At 44.6% G+C, this 25460-nt stretch overlaps 1 protein-coding gene across 50 annotated transcripts in view; it reads right to left on the bottom strand.

Annotated features, from left to right (window-relative positions):
- Cfap74 (cilia and flagella associated protein 74) overlaps nucleotides 1-25460 on the bottom strand; it is a 59093-nt gene that overhangs the window by 6459 nt on the left and 27174 nt on the right. For 21 of the 50 annotated variants that reach the window (XR_013049524.1, XR_013049521.1, XR_013049522.1 and 18 more), the window contains 11 exons: nucleotides 25180-25344; nucleotides 23700-23832; nucleotides 19419-19495; nucleotides 18536-18658; nucleotides 15245-15366; nucleotides 11936-12064; nucleotides 8720-8807; nucleotides 7644-7880; nucleotides 7137-7270; nucleotides 1750-2026; nucleotides 384-482 (listed from right to left, as the gene is read on the bottom strand). Coding sequence is in view for 37 of the 50 variants with exons in the window: in XM_076565819.1 (XP_076421934.1) it covers nucleotides 384-482; nucleotides 1750-2026; nucleotides 7137-7270; nucleotides 7644-7880; nucleotides 8720-8807; nucleotides 11936-12064; nucleotides 15245-15366; nucleotides 18536-18658; nucleotides 19419-19495; nucleotides 23700-23832; nucleotides 25180-25344 (1584 nt within the window). In the remaining 13 variants the exon portion in view is untranslated. The remainder of the gene's footprint in view (nucleotides 1-383; nucleotides 483-1749; nucleotides 2027-7136; nucleotides 7271-7643; nucleotides 7881-8719; nucleotides 8808-11935; nucleotides 12065-15244; nucleotides 15367-18535; nucleotides 18659-19418; nucleotides 19496-23699; nucleotides 23833-25179; nucleotides 25345-25460) is intronic. The other 29 variants (XR_013049525.1, XR_013049518.1, XM_015986014.3 and 26 more) reach the window with 4 other exon arrangements.

Genomic DNA, 25460 nt, shown 5'->3' with positions numbered 1-25460 from the left:
CTATTGCTTAGGCTTATTACTAACTAGCTCCCACAACTTAAATTAACCCATTTCTATTTATCTATATTTTTCCATGTGGCTTGTGGCATTACCTGTTCTCTAGTACATCTTGCTGCTCTGGCGGCTCCCTGGCAACTGTCTGACTTCACCCGTCTACTATCCGTATCTCTGCTTGGATTTCCCACCTGGCTCTATCCTGCCTTGCTGTAGGCCAAAGCAGCTTCTTTATTAACCAATGGTAATGAAACATATTCACAGCCTACAGGGTCATCCCCAGCAAGCCCACACATCTGCACCACCTTCCGTTTGGTGGCATGCCATTTGCTCCCCTCATGCCGCTCCCCTCTGGTCACTATGCACCTCCCCTAAAATACTTCACTTACCAGTTTGGTCTCTGTTTCCTTGTTCAGGATATGAATGGCTTCCTCAAGGATTGTCTCATGTGGCAGTACAGGCTGGAAGGCCACTTGGACCAAACACCTCTGCAGAGAGACACTAGGACTGCCAACCCTCCCCCAGAAGCTCAGAGGGCAGAGGTGGCCCTGCTGGTGCACCTCCCTCCTCCCATGGTGGTCTGCACTCTCTCTCTCTCTCTCTCTCTCTCTCTCTCTCTCTCTCTCTCTCTCAACCTCCCCTCCCCTCTTCTTCCTTTCCTCTCCCCCTCCCCCCGCCCCCCGCCCCCGACTTTTTTTTTTTTTCCAAGATAGTCTCTCTGTGTAGCCCTGGCTGTCCTGGAACTCTCTCTGCAGACCAGGCTAGCTTTGAACTCACAGAGATCTGCCTACCTTTGTCTCTCAAAAGGCATGTTCCAGCAAGCTTGACTGCATTTCTCTAAGGTTGCTTTTTTGATATTTTAACCTAGATGTTCCCTTCCAGGAAGGTTCTCCCTGATCACTGCCCTAGGAAGCTGGGGTGGACTTCAGGCCATGTATGTTGGAGGTCTGTTAACTAGAGGTGCTGAGAGCAGGGTCCTGAATGGGTCAGAACCTCACCAGACTAGAGTAAGAAATGAACCTGGGAACATGGAGCCCTTTCCCATCTGCAGCAAGTTCCCATGGGACATGTCTGAGGAAAGATTCCACGGTGACTTGCTGACCACATCTCCTTGATGCTCAGGATGTAGGCGTGGGGTTTGTAGGGGTGAAATGATGGGTAGGAGGGGGAAGAAAAGTTAGGAGGAGAAGAGTGAACAGGGGAGGGAGAGATGAGAAAAAAGGAGAGAAGACAGAAAAGGAAGAGGAAGGAGAAGGGAAAAGGCAGAGTAGAAGGAAAAATAGAGCTAGACACTGTCATAACTCAGTGGGAGACGACAACCAATATGGAGGGAGTAATTTCTAAATTCAACAGAACATGTTTTAAACAACTGTATCCTTTGAATCCTGCTGGTGACCAGACAAAAGGACACTGAACGGAAGTGGGCCACACAGGTGTGCTCCTTGAGGCAGGTATTGTGTGGCTTTCTTTAGCTGTCTACTATGAGCCAACACTTGGCTGCTCTGACAGTCTGCACATCTTCCTTCCAGCCCCAGGCAGGCATGTGCTGGATCAGCTTCCTCTCAGAGCTCTCTGCCTCTCAGCTCAGATGAGGCCAAGGGCACCGTGTCTTCTTTCCACTGCTCCTGAGCCCCTGGCTTATACCCTTGGCCTTGCTGTGGTTCAATACCTGTGGTTAAGGTGTACCAAGCCAGGCACCCTAGAGAGTGGCCTGGACGCGTTGCCTCCTAGCTTGTCAGTGGGGCCCATGCTTACCTTTCCTGGTAACACGGTTCCCACGGATGGTGAGATGGTGATGGGTGAATTAGGGGGCACCAAGAACTCAAAGGATGTTGGTCCCACTGGGGTAGCTTCCTCTGACCCAATTCGAGGCAAGGAGTGGATCAGTTTGTTCATGCTCAGGTGAGAATTGATGACATACAGTGTGGACACAGTGGTGCCATACAAGGCAGTGGCTGAAAACTTGATCTGGTAGTGGGACAACTCCAGGGGTGGGTGGACACCTACTGCTTGGCAAGACACCTTGAAGCACCTGAAAGCAACCATGTGGGTTATGTTCATTCTGTGCCGTGGCATCTGTGGTCCCTCTGCAGCCCTGAGTGGAGGAGACACACAGCTCTCCACATGCCAATTGTGATGGACAGGCCTGTTGAGCTGATGATGCCCCAGGTGCCCAATACTTACTCCTACAGTCCTCACAGTTGTTTATGACCTCATTAACCAATGTGGGGAAAATGTGTAAGCAAAATTATATAAGTGAAATAAAAATCTATAAGTTACTTTAAAAATAAGAGCTTCAGGGCTAAGAGATGGCTTAAAGCAGTGGTTCCCAATCTTCCTAATGCAGCGACCCTTTAATACAGTTAGTTCCTCATGTTGTGGTGACCCCCAGCCATAAAATTATTTTTGTTGCTACTTCATAACTGTAATTTTGCTACTGTTATGAATCCTAATATAAATATTTGAAATGAAACCCCTCCCCAAAGGAGTCTCTACCCACAAGTTGAGAACCACTAGCTTAGAGGTTAAGAGCACTGCCTTGGCTGTTCTTGCTGATGACCCAGGTTCAGTTCTCAGTACCCACATGGGGGCTGAAACTACCTGTAACTCCAGTTCAAGGGGAGCAAAGTCCTCTTCTGACCTCTGTAGGCACCTGTGTGGTGATATTTTATTTGTGCTGAAATGTGATTTTATTTGTATGTTAATAAATAAAGTTGCCTGGGGGTCAGAGCTAATAGCAAGCCATTTAGCAGAAGTCTGGCAGTGGTAGCACACGCCCTTAATCCACTCACATGGCAGGCAGAGTCTGTGTGTTCAAGGACATAGCCAGCTTGGTGACACACACCTTTAATCCAAGTACCAACCATAGAGACCTGGAGGTCTGTATAGATAGGCAGTGACGAAGAAGTCACGTGGTTGGGTTTAGAACCAATGAGAAGGCAGAACAGAAAGTCAATAAAAAATACAGACACGGCAGGGCGGTGGTGGCGCACACCTTTCATCCCAGCACTTGGGAGGCAGAGACAGGCGGATCTCTGTGAGTTCGAGGCCAGCCTGGACTACCAAGTAAGTTCCAGGACAGGCTCCAAAGCTACACAGAGAAAGCCTATCTCAAAAAACCAAAACAACAAAACAAAAAACCAAAAAAAAACAAAACAAAAAAAAACAAAAAAACAGACACACAGGAAGTAGGTCTCTTTTCTCAAGGGAAGGACGGCAGCGGCTGGTAAGCTAAAGGCTATTTGCTACTGCTCTGACCTCTTGGGCTTTTAACTCTGCATTTGGCTCTGTGTTTCTTATTTAATAAGACTGTTTAGAGTTACATCTACACACCTGTATGTATATAGTACATATTCAGACAAGCAAGCAACCCATATATATGTAAATAAATTGTTTTTGTTTTTGTTTTTTGAGACAGGGTTTCTCTGTGTAACAGCCCTGTTTATCCTGGAACTCGATTTGTAAACCAGGCTGGCCTTGAAACTGGAGAATCACATGCCTCTGCCTCCCAAGTGCTGGGATTAAAGCCATATGCCATCGCTGCTTGGCTAAAAGTAAAAATTTTAAGAAAAGAAAAATGTAGTAAAAGGAGTTGATTTCAGGCTTATTACATTAAATATTTATTGGCAGTTAAAATCCTCCTTTCTCCATGTCCTGAGTGCTGGAATAACAGGTGTGTTTCACCATGTCTTATTTATGGAGTGAAGGGTATTGAACTTAGGGTTTTGTGCATGCCAGGCAAGCACTCTACCAATTGAGCTATAATTCTAGCTCTAGGTATCTGGTCATTTTAACCACAGGAAGTTTACATTCTATATTTTCCCAGAACTCTTATGTTCACTCATCAACTTTTATCATTTGTTTTCTGTGCTGAGGATTGAATCTAAGTCCTTGTGCCTGCTAAGAAAGAGCTCAGTTGTTCAGTTTCACCCTGCACTCATTACATATCTTGTTTTAAAAGTTTATTTGCTGTGGAATAATCCTTTTGTACACTGTAAAAATTTGTCACTTGAATTGGTTTAATAAAAAGCTGACTGGCCGATAGTCAGGTAGGAAGTATAGGCAGAATAGCCAAACTAAGGAGGCTGGGATGAAGACGGGCAGAGTCAGTGGTGTCACCAGGAGACACAGAGGGAGCAAGACATGCTAGAGGACAGGCAAAGCCATGAGCCACGTAGCAACACATAGATTAACAGAAATAGGTTAATTTAAGTTGTAAGAGCTAGTTAGTTAGTAATAAGCCTGAGCTATTGGCCGAGCATTTATAATTAATATTAAGCCTCAATGTGTTTATTTGGGAACTGGCGGGTAGGAAAGAAACATCCACCTACATTTATTTATTTGTTTGTTTGTTTTTTGAGACAGGGTTTCTCTGTGTAGCCCTGGCTGTCCTCAAACTCACTATGTAGACCAGGCTGGCCTTGAACCCAAAGATCTACCTGCCTCTGCCTCCCAAGTGCTGGGATTAAAGGCATGCATGACAACTGCCCAGCTTTAAAGGTTTATGTTAAATATATGTGAGTGGGCATTTTGCCTGCATGTCTGCCCACCACATGATTACAGTGCATGCAGAAGCCAAAGAGAGCATAAGATGCCCTGGGATTATAGTTACAGACCATTGTGTGCCGCCATATGGGTGTTGGAAATTGAACCCTGGTCTTCTGGAAGAGCAACTAGTGCTCTTAACTGCTGAGCCATCTCTCCAGCCCCATTACATGTATTTTTAATGCTTTAAGCAAGTACATGGATTATCCTATCAAACTCTCATCTACCACAAAATGTGTTCAGGGGCTGGGGAGATGGCTCAGTTGTCAAGCACTTGTCTTATAAGCACATGGACTCAAGTTTGATCCTTAGCATCCTCCTAACAATCTGGGCACAATGACATATATTTATAACCCCAGCATTTGTGAGATGGGAGTGAGAAACAGACAATTCTTTAGAAGTTTGCTAGCTAGCTAGCCTGGCCTACTTGGCAAAGTCCCAAGCCAGCAAGAGGCCTTGTCACAAAGAGATAGTGGAAGGTGCAACGCTAGAGAGAGTGAGGAACAACACCCAAAGACCTTTGACATCCACAGGCACACACATGTATGTCCACACAGACACCCAACTGTGCACACAGATCTACCTACACATATATAAAATATGTTCAAATATTCAAATATGTAAGTTAATATCTTTTGGGGTAGAGTGATTATTATTAATGTTTAATTGAATAAATGCATAAAGAATGATTATGACTAAATACAAAATTTACTGGAATCTTTTCTTTTTTATGTAGCCTAGGCTGGCCTATAGCTCACTCACTATATAGCTCAGGATGGCCTCAAACTTGGTCCTTCTGCTTCCGCTTCCTGAATGCTGAAAATACAGGCCTGTGCCACTACCCGAGTTAAAAATTCTAAATATTTTTTCTTCAGTTTGTGTGTGTACAATGCAGGTATATATGTGTCTATAGATATATGTGTCTATATTGTGTGAGTGTGTGCTTGCATGTGCTATAGTGCAAGGGTGGAGGTCAGAGGACAACTTTGGAAGTTGGTTCTTGCCTTCTACCTTGTTTTGAGATAAGATCTCTCTTTTTTATTTAAAATTTTTCTTTATATTTATTTAGCATGTTTGTGAATGCCAATACTCTCCTACCAGGTTGCCAGGCTTGGTGACAAGTGCCTTATCCACTGATCCATTTTACAAAAAGGTCTCTCTTTTTGTTGCTGTTCACGGCTACATATCAGGCCAGCTGGCCCTTGAGTTTTCCAAGGATTTTACCTTCTCTACCTTGCAGTTTGTCACAGGAGCAATGGAGTCACAGGTGCAGGGCTGCGCTTTGTGTGGGTTCTAAGGACTCACACTCGGATCCTCAGACTTCCACAGCAGGCACTCTACCCACTGAGCCGTCCCCACAGCTCTCAAACCCTTTTTGTTTTGTTTTTGAAACAGGGTCTCACTGTGTAGTCTTGGCTGGCCAGGAATTCACTCTATAGATAGGGCAGCCTCAAACTCACAGAGATCTGCTTGCTGGGGCTGGGATTAGAGGCATGCTCCACTGCACCTGGCTCAAATCTTTAAATTAAAAATTTGCCGGGCAGTGGTGGCGCACGCCTTTAATCCCAGCACTTGGGAGGCAGAGGCAGGCAGATCTCTGTGAGTTCGAGGCCAGCCTGGTCTACAAAGTGAGTTCCAGGACAGGCGCAAAGCTACACAGAGAAAGCCTGTCTCGAAAAACCAAAAAAAAAAAAAAAAAAAAAAAAAGAAAAGAAAAGAAAAGAAAGAAAAAAGTGTGTGTGTGTGTGTGTGTGTATACACTTGTATGCATGCACACATGCTCAATTGTATAATTTTATGTGTACTGTGTGTGCGCAGGAGACCGAGAAGGTCAGAGAAGACATGATTGCCTGGAACTGAAGTTACAGATGGTTGTGAGCCACCATGTGGATGCTGAGAACTGAACTGATGTCCTCTGAAAGAACAGTAAGTGCCTTTAATTGCTAAGCCATCTCTCTAACTCCTTTTAAATATTAAAATAAGAGGTTTTGTTTTGTTTTGTTTTGAGTTTCTGGGACAGGTTTTATATAGCCCAAGTTGGCCTCAACCACATTACTTGGCCAAAGATAACCTCCACTCTGACTCTCTTGCCTCTGATGTCCACGTGCTGGTATTATAAGTGCTTACAGCACTGCTTCATGTGGTGCTGAGGATCAAATTCAGGGCTTCAAGCATGTGCAGCAAGCATTCTACCAACTGAGTATGCCCAAGATACCAACTTGCAAAGGTAAATACATTGGAATAGCACTAGACCTCCCAACAGAAACCCAGGAAAGCAAGGAATGACATATTTCAAGCCTTGAGAGTGAATAATGTATGAATACTTATACCAAGATACTTTTCACAATGTACTGACATGCACACAGATGCTCATGTTTACAATACTCATATTCATTGACTCATTATTTCCTTATCTCTTCACATACAAGGGTAAACTAGTCCAAAGTAAAAGGTCATATGGACCTAAAATCTATCTATCCCTGGGTCTTGGGCTCCTATTGGTCAGCAGTGCTGTCTACCCCATGCCCGAGGTCAGCCTGGTGGAATTTGAGGAAAGGACACAATGGTCACACGTCTCCTCTGCCTAGCAGGCTTACCGGTTTATTTCGGATTTGCAGACCAGCTCAAATCTGTATTCCTTGGCCTTAATGGGTTGGAAAATCACATCAAGTTGCAGAGTTTCCAGTGGCAAGATTGTCCCAAACCCATCATTGGGCTGGATGTCCACATACTGAGGAATGGGAACAGAGTCAAAGTGAAAACCATGCTCTGTAGAGAAGCTGGTAGAAAACTGTGTACCCTGTATGGGGAAGTGATATGTGAACATGCCACTTTAGGAGGACACGCAGAGGGTGTGAGAGTATGAAAGATGTGTATGTGTGTGAGTGCTCAACCTTACCAAGTGTGTGGGTGGATAGGGACAGCCTAGGAAGGGCTTATGGCAGTCAGGCCTGGGCATCCTCTTGGCCAGAGAAAGTCTTAGAAGGTGGGCAGGGAGAGTCTGAAGCTTTTTGGGTACCTTAAAGTCAGAAACATGAGAGGCCCAGGAGCCCCCAGGAAAGGTTCAACTGGGAGGTTTTACAGGGAAGCAGAGTTGCTGACACCTGGGCCTGGAGAGCAGCTGTTATGTCCTGCTCCACATCCCCCGGGATGACCACAGCAGGTACCTTTGGAAGTCCAACGAACCCAAACTCCTGGGGCAACAGTGAGAGGTTGCTGAGGCTGATTTCTGTCCTGATAGCCTCATAGATGGTACAGTAGCCAAAGTTTATCTCTAAGGGGCTGATTTCCAAGTCTGAGGTGGTGACGATGGCTTGGACAGTGAAGCCCACTGGTTTGATCTAAGGTGCAAACGGCAGAGAACATTCCCAGCCACTGGAAGATTTATGCAAAAGCCCCAAATAATAAAGGCAGTTCTGCTGCCGTGTGGCCAACAGCATACTATTTCCAGAACATGAGTTTCTCAGCCAGACCATTCCTCAGTATTTCCTAGTGGACAACTGAGTGTCTGAGCCAGAATTCCATGGTGAATAGAGAAGGAGTGCAAGCAGTAGTCTAAAGCACCAACCAGGTGTGGCAATGTGGCATGTGACTATGTGTGGATATATTGTTTGTAAGCACATACATATGTGGACCCATGTTGATGAGATCATAACATGCATACCTATGTGTGTATGTGGTGCATTCATCAGTGTATCTGTGTTCAATTGTATAGGCATATTTCTTTTTTAAAAATAATTTATTTATTTGTATTTTATGTACTTTTGTGTTTTGCCTACATGTATGTCTGTGTGATGGTGTCAAATCCCCTGGAACAGGAGTTACATACAGACAGTGGGTACAGGGAATTGAACCTGGGTCCTCTGGAAGAGCAACAGTGCTTTTAACACCTGAGCCATCTCTCCAGCCCCATAGGCATATGTGGGTGAGGTATCTGAGCCAGCCTACTCAGGTAAGAAGCCTTTTTCTGTTATTTCATACTATGCAGGGGTTATATAGATAGGAGGCAAAGCTGCCTGTCAGATTCCTGGATATCACCGGCTGGGAAGTGAGGATGGGTTTTGAAATCAAGGTTCTACCTCTTTAGGCATTGTCATTGGAGACACAGGGTTTGACCTCCCACAGCAGCCACCTGTTCCCAAGCAGTACTTAACATTCCCAGAAAGTGTCCTGTACAGACCTGGTCAGCCACCCAGATTGTCATCGGAGCCTCCAGAACACGACTGTCCTGGTCAAAATACTTTCCTGCATCTTCTGGGAGGGAGTGTCTGTAAGAGGAAGGATCCACTTGAATATATTTTTCTTCTTTATACTTTGTACAATAAAACTGTTCTAAAATTGAAGGGTAAGATGAATAAGAACATGATATAATGACATATGTATGAATATAACATAAGGAACCACATCATTTTGTATACTAACTTTAAAATGTCTTGCAATTAAATGGTCCTCTCAATCAACTAAGCAATCAACTAAGCAGGGCTCACAGAGACTGGAGCCAGCAAGCACGGGACCTGCATGGGTTGTGCCAGATCCCGTGTATATATATGTTGTGGTGTGATAGTTTGGTGTTTTTGTGGGACTCCCAACAGTGGGAGCTGGTGTATCTCTGACTCTTTTGCCTCCTCTTGGGACTCTTTTCCTCCTATTGGGTTGCCTTATCCAGTCTCCATATGAGGGCTTTTGCCTTGTCTTATTATATCTTGTTTTGTCTTGTTTGGCTGTTGTTTTTTATAGGCTTGGTCTTTTCTAAAAGCAAAGATTTTAAGCAAAGGGTGGGAAGTGGATCTGGGGGAGGGGAGAGGTGGAGGGAGCTGGGGGGGCGGTGGAGGGAGGGGAAACTGTGGTTGGGATGTATTGTATGAGAGAAGAGTATATTTTCTTTCTTTTTTTCTGTCTTTTTTTTTGTTGTTGTTGTTGTTGTTTTCAAGACAGGGTTTCTCTGTGTAGTTTTGGTGCCTGTCCTGGATCTCACTCTGTAGACCAGGCTGGCCTTGAACTCACAGAGATCCGCCTTGCTCTGCCTCCCAAGTGCTGAAATTAAAGGTGTGTGCCGCCGGGCATTGGTGGCAGAGCCAGGCGGATCTCTGTGAGTTCAAGGCCAGCCTGGGCTACCAAGTGAGCTCCAGGAAAGGCGCAAAGCTACGCAGAGAAACCCTGTCTCAAAAAAACAAAACAAAACAAAAGAAACAAACAAAAAAAAAGGTGTGTGCCACTGCTGCCTGGTAGGAAAGAGTATATTTTCTTTTTCTTTTTCTTTTTTTTTTTTTTTTTGGTTTTTCGAGACAGGGTTTCTCTGCATAGCTTTGCGCCTTTCCTGGAGCTCACTTGGTAGCCCAGGCTGGCCTCGAACTCACAGAGATCCGCCTGGCTCTTCCTCCCAAGTGCTGGGATTAAAGGCGTGCGCCACCACCGCCCGGCAAGAGTATATTTTCAATAAAAAAAATTAAAGAGAGAATGTTAATAAGCTTGGCTTAGTCAGATGTGGTGGTGCACACTTTCACTCGCAGCACTTTAGCTCAAAAAACTAAAAACCAAAAGCAAAAACCTTGGTTTACTTATGATATATATATATATATATATATATATATATATATATATATATATATGTGTGTGTGTGTATTTTGGTGTGTGTGTGTGTGTGTGTGTGTGTGTGTGTGTGTGAAGACATCACATTTTATCTCATGAATGTATGCAATTGTAATTCTACAATAAAATTAAAAATGTGTTTGTTTTGAGGAATACACATACCACTGTTCACACATGAGGGTCAGAGGATAACTTGCAGGTGTTTGTTCTCTCCTACCATGTGGGTTCTGGTAAGTGAGCTCAGGTTATCAGGCTTGGTGGCAAATGCCTTTACCTGCTGAGCCATTTCTTTGGTCCAGTGCTGTGGGCTAATGCTTTTGTGCACTGTTTTAATTAAACGCTGATTGGCCAGTAGCCAGGCAGGAAGTATAGGCAGGATAAGCAGACAAGGAGAATTCTGGGAAGAGGAAGGTTGAGTCAGGAGATGCCATGCCACCATCCAGGGAGCAGCATGTAATGGCACACAGGTAAAGCCACGGAACGACGTGGAACACATGGCGACATATAGATTAACAGAAATGGGCTGTGTTTAAGTGTAAGAGCTAGTCAGTGGTAAGCCTGAGCTAATGGCTAAGCGGTTTTTAATTAATATAAGCCTCTGTGTGTTTACTTGGGTCTGGGCAGCTGCAGATCAGGCTGGACACAGAAAAACTTTCAGCAACAGTCTAAAATAATAATTTTAAAGACAAAATCAATAAAATGATAAGGAGTCTATCACTTGAAGGAATCCTAAAAGTTTTTGAAAAATCAGTCTAAAAGCAGGTTGCTCAGTGGTAGAGTGATTCCCCAGTACTGAAAAAGAAAAAAAGTTTACTTTTGTTGGGTTGGGTGCTATACACCTGTAATAGGCCAGAAAATCATAAGGTAGGCCAGGCTAGGCTACATGGCATGACTTTTAAAAAGTACAAAGAAGCTGAGTGGTGGTGGCGGATGCCTTTAACCCCTGGATCTCTGTGAGTTCAAGGCCAGCCTGGACTACAGAGTGAGTTCCGGGAAAGGTGCAAAGCTACACAGAGAAACCCTGTCTCGAAAATAATAATAATAATAATAATAATAATAATAATAATAATAATAATTTTTAAAAAGTACAAAGAAAAGAGTTCCCCTTTACCATGAAGCAGGTCAGATCTTAAAAACCAGCTTCAGCGCCTCTTTGATACCCTGAGTGCCAAGGCCTGGAGGCAGATCCATAGCCACCTCACTCCCGAGCCTGCTACACCTACTTCTGTGGTCCAAACTCTGTTGACAGCCCAGGGTCTAGATCTTAGCTTGGAAAATAGGTTCAGTAGCAGGAACCAAGGGTCACTAAGGGAAACAGAGCTGCTGAAGTGAAAATCAGTACTTTTGGTTGCCAAAGCACCAGAAAAGCTGAAGTGAATTATTCAAAGTCCATCCTAGGAAAGGCAGAAGCCAAAGGACATACCACATACCAAAACAGTCTGCAACACCGGCAGTGCAGGTACCCCAGGGGCAAGAACAGAAGGGCTTTGGAACAGGGAGGATGCAGGGAGAACTGAGTGACAGGCACACCTTACAGAGCTTTGGGATGAAGGTAAAGAAACAAGCTTCAAGTGTATGCTACAAGCTGACACCAAACCGCAGGGAGAGACAGGAAGAGGTCTCACAAGAGCAAGGTGCTCACTGTGTCTGAGCAGAAGTGATGGTGGGGTCCGCGCTGGGAGATCAGTGTGTTCTGACCTTGGCAGATGGTACATCCTGGATGTGTGTGTCAAGCAGAGTGATCGGCACAAGGCACCCATGGATCCCACCCCCTTCCATCATGCTCCAGGCCTTTCCCAGTTCTCACCGAGGCAGGAACTTGAGCTGTACTGAATAGGAGGACTGGGCCTGGATGTAGCCAGTTTCTGGCAGAAGCTCTATGTGGCCTCTCAGCTCCTTGCAGACTTCAAACTTCAGGCGCAGGGCTGCTTTTGATCTGCAAGAGGTCACAGGTGGCTTTGCATGCTTAATCCTTTGACTGATTAAGGTATTTCTAATGATAGAGCCAGTGTGCAATATGCAGCAGACATGTTACTATGAGCCAAGCATAGCACACTGATGGTTAGAAAGGAGCTTCAATGCTGTTTTTTAAGGCATGTTTTGTTCTGAAATGAAATTGATTAAATTTTTTAAAAAATTATTATTGGGGGCTGGAAAGATGGCTGTGGTTAAGAGCACTTGTTGCTTTTGCAGAGGATCCAGCGCTCAACGGTGTCTTACCACCATCCGTAACTCTGGTTCCAGGTGATCTGATACCCTCTTTTGACCTCTGTGGGCACCAAGCATACATGTGGTACACATACATATAACCAGGCAAAGAAGTAACACATAAAATAAAATGAAATATAATGTATATTTATTGAGACAGTCTCTCTACATAGTCCTGGCTGTCCTGGAACTTGGTATATAGACCAGGCTGGCCTCAAACTCACAGAGATCCTCCTACCTCTGACTCCAAGGTGCTGGGATTTTAAAGGCACTTGCCACTATACCTGGCTGAAATAAAAAAAAATTTAAAATAAAAATTATTATTGTTGTGTATTTATGCATGGTGTGTGTGTTCACACATATGTGTGTGCATGCATGAGTGAGCACCCAAGTGCATGTGCACACTCAAACATGCACAGGAGCATTTTGCATGTGTGGAGACTAGAGGAGAACTTTGCAGAATTGTTTCTTGCCTGTGTTTTTGTGGGTTCTGGGGATTGAACTCAGGTTTCAGGCTTTAACAGTGCGTGCCTTTCTGATGAGTCATTTTGCTGACCGTGATTTTTTTTTTTAAGACAGGGTCTCACTATATAGCCCAGGCTGAACTATATAACTCAGCTGTCCTGCTTCAGCCTCCTGAGTGCTGAGTTTATAGCCATATGCCAATACACCCAGCTTTTGAAAAAAAAGTTTAAAATAAATAAAAATTTGTGTTGAAACATGCCCAAATCAGTTCTCAGAGACTAGAATGCTTAATGGGAAGAAGTATTGCAGGCTGATACTTAGTGCAGGGCCTGGAAGGCTTGTGAAGGATGCCTTCTCCCTAGGGGTTCCTGCTTCTTCCTACCCAGGACTCTTTACAGGAAGTTTATATACTTGGCAATAGTCCTAGAACCTTCAAGAGCCTTCTAGAATGATCCTTGTATGTCCTGTGGCTGACTATGCTTTGCAGCCCATGGTCTTCTAGACCTCTGCTCAAATATGGTCCTGAGAGCTGAGTCCATATCGATCCAGAGATGGAACAATAAAGTCATGCCATGGACCCTGATGTTATGAGGGACACTGAGGGAAGTAGCCAGATCTTCAGGGAGGGCCCACAAGTGCATAGATACCTCTGGGAGCATCCATAAGGAAGAACCAAGTGGACACAGAGGGAAAAAAAAGCCTCTCTCCTTTCTCCTGCTCTGTGGATGATTACCAGAGCCCAGACGGTTACCAGAGTTGTGGTGACCTCTGGCCTGCCTCTGAGCCCCTACAGTGTGTATCCAACACTACAGCTGACCAGGGCCCTGAGCTTCTGCTGCTGGAGACCTAAAATATTATGGAAAGCAGTCACTTGGGGTGTTAGTCAGCTCCACTGCTTGTAAACAGTGACCAACATTGGTTCTTGGGCACACACAACAAATGGTCTTCATGAATCAACACCTTTCTACATTCGTGCAGGTAAACCCACACAAAGTTACACATGACACTAGGTTTAAAGATTACTGAACACATTTATACTGACAGCTGGGTACTTTGGGTAAGAATGATAAAATTCCTTTCCTACATGGCCAGGAAGCACTTAATACCTACCCCAAACTCTGTTCAACCCATTCTCCCAAATAAGTACAACAAACCCTTCTTCTAAGCCCCACATTCCTTCATTCACCAGGTTTCCCCCTGACTTTTTTTATTTTTTATTATTATTATTATTATTATTATTATTTTTTTTTTTTTTTTTGGTTTTTCGAGACAGGGTTTCTCTGCGTAGTTTTGCGCCTTTCCTGGAGCTCACTTGGTAGCCCAGGCTGGCCTCGAACTCACAGCGATCCGCCTGGCTCTGCCTCCCGAGTGCTGGGATTAAAGGCGTGCGCCACCACCGCCCGGCTATTTTTTATTTTTTATAAACAATTTTTTTTAAGATTTTATTTATTTATTATGTATACAGCATGTATGACTGCAGGCTGGAAGAGGGCACCAGATCTTGGTACAGATTATTGTGAGCCACCATGTGGTTGCTGGGAATTGAACTCAGGACCTCTGGAAGAGCAGTCAGTGCTCCTAACCTCTGAGCCATCTCTCCAGCCCTCCCCCTGACTTTTGACAGTGCTCTTATAGCTCTTTGGTTCCCAGGGAGGGTTTGGGGACATCTACTAACTGCACCTTCATGGAGCAAGACAAAGCCTGGTGGAAACCATGCCATGGGAGTATTGTTCTTCCAGGTCATGTGTGACAAGGTAGGGACAGGGGTTTGATACAAACAGCACCTGCTTTTCTGGTCTGGGGACTAGTGGTTCAAAGCTGGTGAAGTCATGAAACCTGGATGCTCCTATATCAGGTTGTACTTCAAGGAAAATACTTTTAATAAAAAATCTGATGTCTTTGTAAAACAATACAAATAAATACACTTCTTTTGTTGGACTTTGTCTATTCTCCATGTTGCTGCTATGTTCTATATTCTTGAGGGCACTTAGACCCTTGCTTAGTAACCCAGGCATACAGCAAGTGTGTTATGGCTGCTGAAATACTTTCCACAAACTCAGACCTAACACATTATAAAGTAACTCTCTGAGCATCATGGAAGACATAAGGCCAAAGTGGGACTAACTAGACTGAAGGTTAAGTTGTAGGCAGGGCTGGTTCCTTGTGAAGACTGCAGGGGAAAATCCATTTCTTGCACTTTTAGGTGTCTGGCTTTCCATAGTTGTGGTCCCTTCCTGTCTTCAGTTCTGTCTCTGTCCTTGACTCTCCCGGATTCCTCTACAATGCCTCCACAACCCTGGGACATCCTGGATATTCAGGATCACTTTCTTCAAGGTCCATAGCCTAATTAACTGCCCACTCCTCTGTTACCTAAGGTGACAATTCAGAGCCAGTGTGTATCCAGCTCCAGACATGACACTCTTGCTGCCCACCATAGGCTCACCTGGTGTGGACAGTGATAGAGTCCTGGTAGAGTCGGTCATACATGCAGATCTTCAGGTCCACAATGGCCCTTGGTACCCAAACTGGCACATCTACGGCAATACCAGTGGCTCTGAAATATAACTGAAGTGGAACATGTAAACTCAACATGTGTTTACTTTGCAACATAGGAGATATCAGTGAGTGTTAACACAATACTTAGCAAAAGGTTTCATGGTTTGATTTTTTTTTTAACTTACTGCATTACAAGTATGAGGTTAATAATCAAGACATGTGTTGAAGAATCTTGTGATATTTTTCATGTGATTATCCTATTCTGATCGAGAGAATGAATTATAATAGTCATACTTTGGGTTTTGAATGAGTTTATTAAGTGTATAGTAAGCTGAGGTAAAAAGCAGATTGATCTATAGATAGATTGGTAGTAAGACATTACCAAATTTGGTGATCAAAATATCCAGCAGATTTAGAGTGTAGTGGTGCACATCTTTAATCACTTGGGAGGCAGAGGCAGAGGCAAGCAGATCTCTGTGAATTTGAGGGCATTCTGGTTGAGATCCAAAACAACCAGGGCTATAGAGATCCCGTCTCAAAAAAGAAAAAAAAAATTATCTAGCAGAAATCAACTGGGGAGATCTGTTGAATCAGTCATCAGGAGTTTCCACAGAGAGAGTCTTGGGGGTGGGGAGGAGCAGAGTGTCACTTTGGTGAGGCTCCAAGTAAAAGAACAAATAACAGCAGAAAGGTAACATCAAGTCCAAAGCTGATCAGTAAAAATAGACTGAGAAGATGGCTCTGGATGTGGGTTGGCCTATCAATCACTTCAGATCCAAGCATGTTTGTCTTACAGACTCCTGTAAGACCCCTTCTTCACGGGTGGGCTGCTCCCCACCCCATCCCCATGAGAAGGAGAATGGAGAACGGAAAAAGCAGTCCAGTGGAGAAAATACCATTGACAACAGGAGGAGACCACAGCATCTGAGCGCAAACATCTGGGAGGCAAATTATTCCCACTCATCTTCCCAAAGTTAAAGACTCAGATACCCTGTGGTACAAAAATGTCTGTGGTGGGAAAATGACTAATTCAAAGTGTCACCCAGGAGAAGACATTCTTCCTGGGATCATCTTTGTTTATCAGTGACTCCAGATGGAGCTTTTGGTTCCCAGTGTTCCCCGTCAGTTTCTGCTGGACAGTCTAAGTGTCTGATTTGATGTCTACTATCTTTCTGTTGCTTGCTGTTTTATTCTTTTACTTCTGCTTGCTACACACTTAGCTATGGTGATGTTTCATTTGTACTGAAATGTGATTTTATTTGTATGTTAATAAATAAAGTTACCCGGGGGTCAGAGCTAATAGCAAGCCATAGCAGAAGCCCGGCGGTGGTGGCGCACACCTTTAATCCTGATCACATGACAGGCAGATCTCTGTGTGTTCAAGGATACAGCCAGCATGGAAACATCCGCCTTTAATCTCAATACCAACCATAGAAGACCTGGAGGTCTGTATAGACAGGCAGTGAGGAGGTGGTCACGTGGTTGTGTTTACAACCAATGAGAAGGCAGAATAGAAAGTCAATAAAAAGACAGACACACAGGAAGTAGGTCTCTTTCTGAGGGGAAGGACTACAGTGGCAGGAAGGGTAAGAAAGGTTTTTAAGTTTCAGCTCTCAGCTACTGCTCTGACCTCTTGGGCTTTTAACTCTGCATTTGGCTCTGTGTTTCTTATTTAATAAGACCCTTACACCTACACTTAACAAACTCACTCATTCCAAAATGAAATTACAGCTGTCTCCTTTTGAGACAGGGTTTCTCTGTGTAGTCCTGGCTGTCCTAGAACTCACTCTGTAGACCAGGCTGGCCTTGAACTCAGAGATCTGCCTGCCTCTGCCTTCAGAGTGCTGGGATTAAAGGCATGCACCACCACTGTCCAGCTTAAAGTGTCTTTTTTTTTTTTTTGGTTTTTAGAGACAGGGTTTCTCTGTGTAGCTTTGCGCCTTTCCTGGAACTAACTTGGTAGCCCAGGCTGGCCTCTAACTCACAGAGATCCGCCTGCCTCTGCCTCCCGAGTGCTGGGATTAAAGGCGTGCGCTACCACTGCCCGGCTAAAGTGTCTTTTATTATCAACAATTATAAACATAAAATATGTAACTCAATACTAAATGGCCATGTATTTCTCATCCAATTTTAAAGTTATCAAGATTTTTAATTGCTTGAAGACTTGGGTCAGTGATGCAGCTCACCAGTGTTTGCCTAGCATGTTCAAAGCCCTGGGTTTGATTCCTAGCACAACCAAAACAACTAAAAATTCTTGATTGCACAATAATGCATTATACAGAAAAGTTTTATGCATTATGTAAAACTGCCACAGAGAACACAAACTGGAAGCTACAGAATTCAGTAGTTTTGCAGGGATCTGGGAAAGGGGTGGTAAACTTATATCTTTGTCCCCATCTGCTGGTTCTCCTCACTCTGACTCCTCAGGTCTGATTGGTTGGGTAAGGTGAGTAGGTAGGGGCCTGGAGGGATGTCAAGACTTGGAACTAAAGGAAGCCTGGTATAAGGGTAAAGCCTACTGGGTGGTAGGTACTGTTCTGGTGCTATGGGTTGAGTGGAGACCTCTGAAAATCGACATGGACTAAAGAACTCAGCCTGGGATAGAGGACTATGCCCTCTAGACAGTCAATAGGGTGAGTTGGCCTGGTAGGAGGTTTCCTTTTCCATAGGCTAATGGACTTGTACCATTTAAAATGTTCCAATTATCAAGTCTGAGGCCACAGTATTGTCAAAAATGCAATCTATTTCTGAATCAGAGACAAAATTAGAAAATATTCCAGCAACATTATTCTGTGGAGGAGGCAGGAGGTCAGTGACAATGCTTAGAATGTGAGGAGCCATTCAGGTTAGCACAACATTGTCTCAGCCTGCACAGGCTGGCTGAGTGGCTAAGGTGGCAGTGCACCTATTATTAGCAGCTATTAAAGCAGGGACTAGGACCTGATGGAGAGCTTAGATCTGGAGGACAGACACAAGATGACAAAGAAGGCAAGTTCTAGGAGTCTCAAAAAACAAAGGTAGACTGCTTGCTCAAGGTTCTAAGTTTAATCTCCAAAACTATAAAAAAGGCCGGGGTTGGGGAGAGAGAAGAAAAAACAGCAGTTTGTCCAGGAGCACCTGAAGACTCTTGTGCACGTGTGTTTATTAGCTAAGGTGTCAACCATTTGTGCTACCCACTAATGGTTTAAGCATGAGCAAATGGAAACCTCCTGGCACCTAGGGCAGCTGGGATACTCACCGTTGGACACTGTGAATTTTTAAACATAACCTTGAACTTAGTCTGGACTTCTCCTGGGATAACTGGGTTGAAGAGAATAGGTACTTTGATGGAACTGAAGGGGCCAATTTCTCCCTCTGTTACCTGTGCAAGAAGAAGAGGGCCATGGGATAAGAACACAGGCATCATGGTTTTTCTTAGGGAATTTCCCACTAGCCCTTATTCTTGCTACCACTGCAAGGATGGGTGGGTAGTAGGACCATGTCCTTGGGATGTCCATTTGGTCACATACAGGTATCAGTTCTAAGGCTGACATGCTCTTGAATGCTTACTGCTATGGAGTCCCAACAGAGTGAGACTTAGAGGGCTCATTCAAGCAGTCCACAGACCCTTACCCCACCACAGAGGCCAGGCTCTTTTTACCAGCTTTAGATGCCAGAAGAGCTTGGTAGGAGCTGGCTGCATTTTCTATCTTGTGTCTAGGATGCACAAGTCCCCACTACCCTACTCTCCCTCTAAGCCCCTGGAGTTTCAAAGATGCCATTCCTGATTCTAAGGCCACAGTCCATTTGGACTGGAGCAAGAAAGGTAGCTTAAACCTTTCTCTGCATCTTCCTCCTCCAGTTTGTGTGAACACACACATTTCAGCTAGGGAGGTTGTTGGTGTCCTCTCTAAGCTGGACCACACATAGGAATTTGATCCTGCTACTCTGGTCCTACCTAGTCTCAACATGGGGAGGGGATACCTTGGTACTAGTTGAGACCACAGGTGCCTGGAGACTGTAGGTTTAGTCTGGCTCTGGACAGACGAAAGAGCCCCCTGAGAGTATTGGCTAGGGCCAGAGAAGGATGAGCTGCCTCCTGGCTAGAAGAAGCCAAGGTTTAGCAGGGTAGGTGGACTGACCTCTCCCAGGGTTATCTCTGCCTGCTCCTCGCTAGGAACCATGGTCATGGCACTGGCCACAGCTGAAACCTCTGCTTCTAGAAGACAAATAAGACTATATCAATAATCAGTCTTGGAAAAAAGTCTAAGATTTTCAGATTGAACCAACTAAAAATGTATAAGAAGTACTTACTGCAAATTCTGAGGTACTGCCAAAGAAAAATAAAGATGACTCAACTCATTGGGTCATCATCCTCATGGGTTGAAGACTCAATATGTCAAGATATTATTTCTAAACTGATGACATATTCAAAGCTATACCAATCACATTCATGAAAGGCTTTCCCCCTCATCTTTTTTTTTTTTTTTTTTTTTTTTTTTTAAAGACAATGTCTGGCCGGGCGGTAGTGGTACATACCTTTAATCCCAGCACTCAGGGGAGCCAGGCGGATCTCTGTGAGTTTGAGGCCAGCTTGGTCTACAGAGTGAGATCTAGGACAGGCACCAAAGCTACACAGAGAAACTCTGTCTTGAAAAACCAAAAAAAAAAAAAAAAAAAAAAAAAAAAAAAAAGACAAGGTCTGGCATAACTCAGGCTGGCCTTCAACTCAATGGTTTTGAATTCCTGATCCTTTGCCTCTACCTTCCAGGTGCTGGGATTGTAGATATGTATCAATATACTAACATGTCTGACTCTAAAATGCATCCAGAAATGCAAAGAACCAACACAATGCAAGCAATTACTCTGAAAAAAAGAAAGTTGGGTAACACACAATTCATGACTTCAAGACTTAATCTAAGTTCATGATAAACAAGAAAGTATATTTGATAGGATAAATTGTTCAACTGGTTAAAAAAGAGAGCCTAAAGTATGTTCCTCTCAGATAGTCAATAGATTCCTGGCACAAGTAACCCATTTATCCAAACATTTATTTTTTGTTTTGTTTTTAAGACAGGGTTTCTCTGTATAACCCTGGCTGTCCTGGAACTCACTCTGTAGACCAGGCTGGCCTCAAACTTAGAGATCCACTTGCCTCTGCCTCCTGAGTAATGGGATTAAAGGTATTCACCACCTCTGCCCAGGTCAAAAATACAGTAGTGAAAGTTTCAAGAACAAGAGGCTATCTTCACAGAGACTGAAACTCAATTCCTGCTTTGTGCTAATTTGTATGACCCACTGCTGAGGATTCAGCTGCTTCTCCCTTGATGCCACATGCTCTGTTTCCCGACGCCCACTTGCCTGCAGACAGTTTCTATAAAGAAAGTACATTTACTATCCAGTTCTCCACTCTTTGACCCTTTACTGATCTGGGTAAGGGTGATGACCTGCTTCTTACAGGGAATGAGAATTCTACCCAACAGAGAGGTGGCAGGAAGACCCTCACATACCATAAAGGACTGTTGATGAAAATGATAAAAAGAAACTAATGACGGCATTTCAGAAGAAGTTGGTCTGCAATGGTTGTGTCATTGCACATACAGAACATGGAGAAGTAATTCAGCTACAGGTTGGCCAGTGAAAGAACACATGCCAGTTCCTGATAGATTGGATAAGCTAAGGATGGTCTGTGGGAGACTCATGGGTTTTAAGTGCTTGTGGCTTTTTCAAGCTTAAGTAAGAATTTCTTGCAATGAGTAGAATTTGGAAGGAACTTCTCAACAAAACTCTTTAAAATTTGAAATGAACTACTGATTTTTAAATGTGAGATGTATGTCCCACATTTTTATGACTTTGGCACAGGGGAAAAGGGCACACACACACACACACACACACACACACTACACAACCAAAATAAATGGTAAATTTGGAAATCTTAAAATAAAAACTACAGCTGGGCAGCGGTGGTGCAACCCTTTAATCCCAGCACTCAGGAGGCAGAGGTAGGCAGATCTCTGAGTTCAAGGTCAGCCTGATCTACAGTGTGAGTTCCAGGACAGCCAGGGCCATACAAAGAAACTCTGTTTTGCTATTTGTCCCTGTGCTATTTCCAATCTTGGTCTCAACAATTCTTGCTCATACAATCCCTCCTCTATCTCACCAACTGGACTCCTGGAGCTCCACCCCGGGGCCTGCCCATGGATCTTTGCATTCGCTTTCCTCAGTCATTGGATGAGATTTCTAGCATGACAGTTAGGGTGTTTGGCCATCCTATCACCAGAGTAGGTCAGATTGGGCTTCCTCTCGACCATTGCCAGTAGTCTATTGTAGATGAACAGTCTTGTTAAATAAGAAACACAGAGCCGGGGCTGGAGAGATGGCTCAGAGGTTAAGAGCACTGACTGCTCTTCCAGAGGTCCTGAGTTCAATTCCCAGCAACCACATGGTGGCTCACAACCATCTGTAATGAGATCTGATGCCCTCTTCTGGCCTGCTGTCATACATGCTGTATACATAATAAATAAATAAAATCTTAAAAAAAAAAAGAAAGAAAGAAAAAAGAAACACAGAGCCAATGCAGAGATGAAAGCCCAAGAGGTCAGAGCTAAAAACCTTATCCTTCACTGCTGCTGTTGTTCTCTTCAGCAAGAGACCTACTTCCTGTCTGTTTGTCTTCTTTATAGACTTTCTATTCTGCCTTCTCATTGATCGTCACTGCCTATCTGTACAGACCTCCAGTTTTCTATGGTTGGTATTGAGATTAAAGGCGTGTGTCTCCATGCTGGCTGTATCCTTGACCACACAGAGATCCGCCTAGCTCTGCCTCCCAAGAGGTGGAATTAAAGGCGTGTACTACCACTGCCCAGTTTCTGCTATGGCTTGCTGTGACCCAGGCAACTTTATTTATTAACACACAAATAAAATCATATTTCAATACAATTAAAATATCACCATATTCTATTGTGGAGGTATATTTGTGGATTTCTGGGGAGGAGGGGACTGGACCTGCCTGGACTGAATCTACCAGGTTGAGCTGAATCCCCAGGGGAGTCTTTGCCCTGGAGGAGATGGGAATGGGGGGTGAGCTGGGGGGGAAGGGGGCAGGAGGGGAGAGGACAGGGGAATCCATGGCTGATATGTAAAATTAAATTAAAAAATTTTTAAAAAAGAAAGAGTATGGGCAATGTACATGACATGTGTACATGAAAATGTCATAATGATACCTTTAATATTATATTAGTACAAATGAATATATGCTAATAAATCAAATTTTAAAAGCCAAAAAAAAAAGAAACTCTGTTTTGAAAAAAACGAAGCAAACAAACCAACAAAAAGAAAGAAAAGAAAACAAGGAAATGGTGAAAACAACTGAAGGCAGTGCACAGGGTGGAGAGTATTGCATTACAGTAAGGGTCAGTGCCTTGACAGGTACCTGTTTTTCCAATTCAACACAGGGATTGTTCAGGTTTTGAAACTGTCCTTGTGTATCATCTGCACTTCTATGCAGCTGGTTTAAAACAAACTCCCTCCTCAGCCTCAGAGCCTGGTGGTACTGATAAAGACCAGCACCAGCAGAGACCAGTTCATAGGCAGAGCCTTCAAAGCCCTCACCCCTGTACACCATGTGGCCAGCCTGGCTGTCCACATCTGGGGATTCTATGCTGTGGGATGTTCTGTATGTTGATTGTGTTGCTCTGATTGGTTAATAAATAAAACACTGATTGGCCATTAGCCAGGCAGGAAGCATAGGTGGGAGAAGGAGAAAAGAGAATTCTGGGAAGTGGAAGGCTGAGGCAAGAGACACTGCCAGCCGCGCTGCCATGAGAAGATGTTAAGATACCGGTAAGCCATGAGGCAACTTATAGATTAATAGAAATGGGTTAATTTAAGATATAAGAACAGCTAGCTAGAAGCCTGCCACAGCCATACAGTTTATAAATAATATAAGAGTCTGTGTGTTTATTTTATAAGCGGCTGAGGTACTGCCAGGGCTTGGTGGGAGCCTGGAGGAAAAAACTCTAGTTGCAATTCTATTTGTTTCAACACAAATAGAATTTCAATGCACACCATAACCAGTGTATATTTGTATGTATGAGTATTTTCTATATTTTCTATCATACAACTGAAGGCCTGAGAAAACTCTGTACCTTGACCCTCCTCCACATCACCTAGGTCACAGGCCTGTCAGTCTCCGGCTGAGATGCTAGCTCTCTGGCCCTCTGGTTGGCCTGAGATCCTGAGGTGGCCGTGCTGAGAGCGGCTCTTGGACGGCTGCCTTTGGGAGGCCCCTGTGTCCACGCCAGCCCTCTTCTGGGCCTAGTCAGCATTCAGCTGAGGCCAAGGGTCCTGGCTGGCTCAGGAATCAATGCAGGAAGTTTGAAGTAGGTACCTGCTACCCACTCACAAGTCTCCCCAACTCTTACCATCCAGTTTCTCAGATTCTTTTCGGCTTGGGAGGTCCAGTGGGGAGGACCCATCACCATCAAGCTGTTGCTCAGAGAGACTGTTCATGATCTTCTCATAAAAACTTTTGTCCTCATAGGTGAAGACGCTGCTCTGAAAGGGAACTCAGTGTCTTCATTGCCCATAAAACTCCACAGATACCCTTCTCACCAGATGAGTCCAAGAGAAGACACAACGCATCTGTGCCCAGGGCTGCTGCCATTCCTCCACTCCCAGGTCTATGCTCTCATTCTGTCTATCCTGGGTCTTCAGACCACAGCATCAGCTTACCTAGGGTAGGGATGATTATCTATTTTACCTTGGCCAAGCTGGCTCCTCTCTGTCATTAGCTTAGATGCCCTATCATAGACCCCACCTATGAGCAGCTGAGTCTACCCTCTTTACACTGTACTTGGTCACTAGCCCAGAGGCTGACTCTGCTCTAGCCTTGGTTGAGCTGACTCTCCTTTCTGCACAGCTGGTTGCAGACAGAACTCCTAGATATCCTGGGACCCCCAGGCAACCCATCCACCTACCCAAAGCAAGCCTGGCTCCTAGTCCCCTCATTCCACCTGCCCTGCTCTCTGGTTTTGACTACAGCCCCACCTTCCCCCACAGCAGCTTGCTCTCCATACTGCCTTGTTCATGGCTGCCCTGTTGGTCCTGCCATCTCCTGGGTGAGATGTTTTCTGGGGTCTTTGTTGGGGCACCTGAACAGAGCCAACACAATTGCTTCATGCTTCTCATAAGAATGTTCAAATAGTTTAGAAGCATGTAAGAAACGGTGCACCTTTTGTTCATCTTCCCCAAATGATCCCATGATCCATGAGCATGGTGAGTTCATTTCCTGAGTAGGGCCCCTGAGGCTGTTGCCATTCACTGTGACCCATGCACAGTCTTCTTGGGAAAAACAAGACACTTTTCATACTCTGAAAAGAGATCCATGGTGTCTCATGGAGCTGTCTGATTGGACTCTGGTCTCCCAATGCTCCTACTCAATATGTACCACATGCCTTAAGGGGAATCCCATTCTGCTGCCATTGCTCCTGAGGCCAGACTGCATGTGTCCTCATTGGAGCCAGACATTTTTTTTTTTTTTTGAGACAGGGTTTCTCTGTGTAGCTTTGCGCCTTTCCTGGAACTCGCTTTGGAGACCAGGCTGGCCTCGAACTCAGAGATCTGCCTGGCTCTGCCTCCCGAGTGCTGGGATTAAAGGCGTGGGCCACCACCGCCCGGCTTTGGAGCCAGACATTTTTATTCTCACTAATATGAGCCTGTTCTGACATTTTCCTTTCCCCGTCCCCCTCTCAATTTGATGGCAGTCTTTGCTCATTTATTTGTATACACATGAGATAGTATGCATGGCTGGGAGGGTGCATACAACACCCCATCCTTGACTGAGCAGAACCACAGACAGGCAAGACAGCATGGCTGCTGGTCAGAAGCTGGTAGTGCACTCACCATTTTCATGACGGGTTGGGGTTCTTCCATCTCAAAGAACTCAGAATCCAGGAGAAACTTGAATCTGGTGCCCAGGCCCCCAACATTGGTCAGTGTGATGATCCGGGATGTGGTCTCACCCACCACATAGCTGCCAAAGTCAATGAGCTCCTTGTCAAGGGAGAGCTGCCAAAGAACACAAGTGCACAAAGGGAGTAGGTCCTTGCAGGAATCATGGCCCAGAGAATTCCATGTCCCACAAGAGAAGGTTTACTCTCTCAAATATCAAATGCAGTCCTAAG

Source organism: Peromyscus maniculatus, chromosome 2 (assembly GCF_049852395.1).
Source record: "Peromyscus maniculatus bairdii isolate BWxNUB_F1_BW_parent chromosome 2, HU_Pman_BW_mat_3.1, whole genome shotgun sequence".
NCBI classification, from domain to species: Eukaryota; Metazoa; Chordata; class Mammalia; order Rodentia; family Cricetidae; genus Peromyscus; species Peromyscus maniculatus.
Note: the sequence above shows the minus strand (reverse complement) of the source record. Positions and strands in the feature narration are given on the sequence as shown.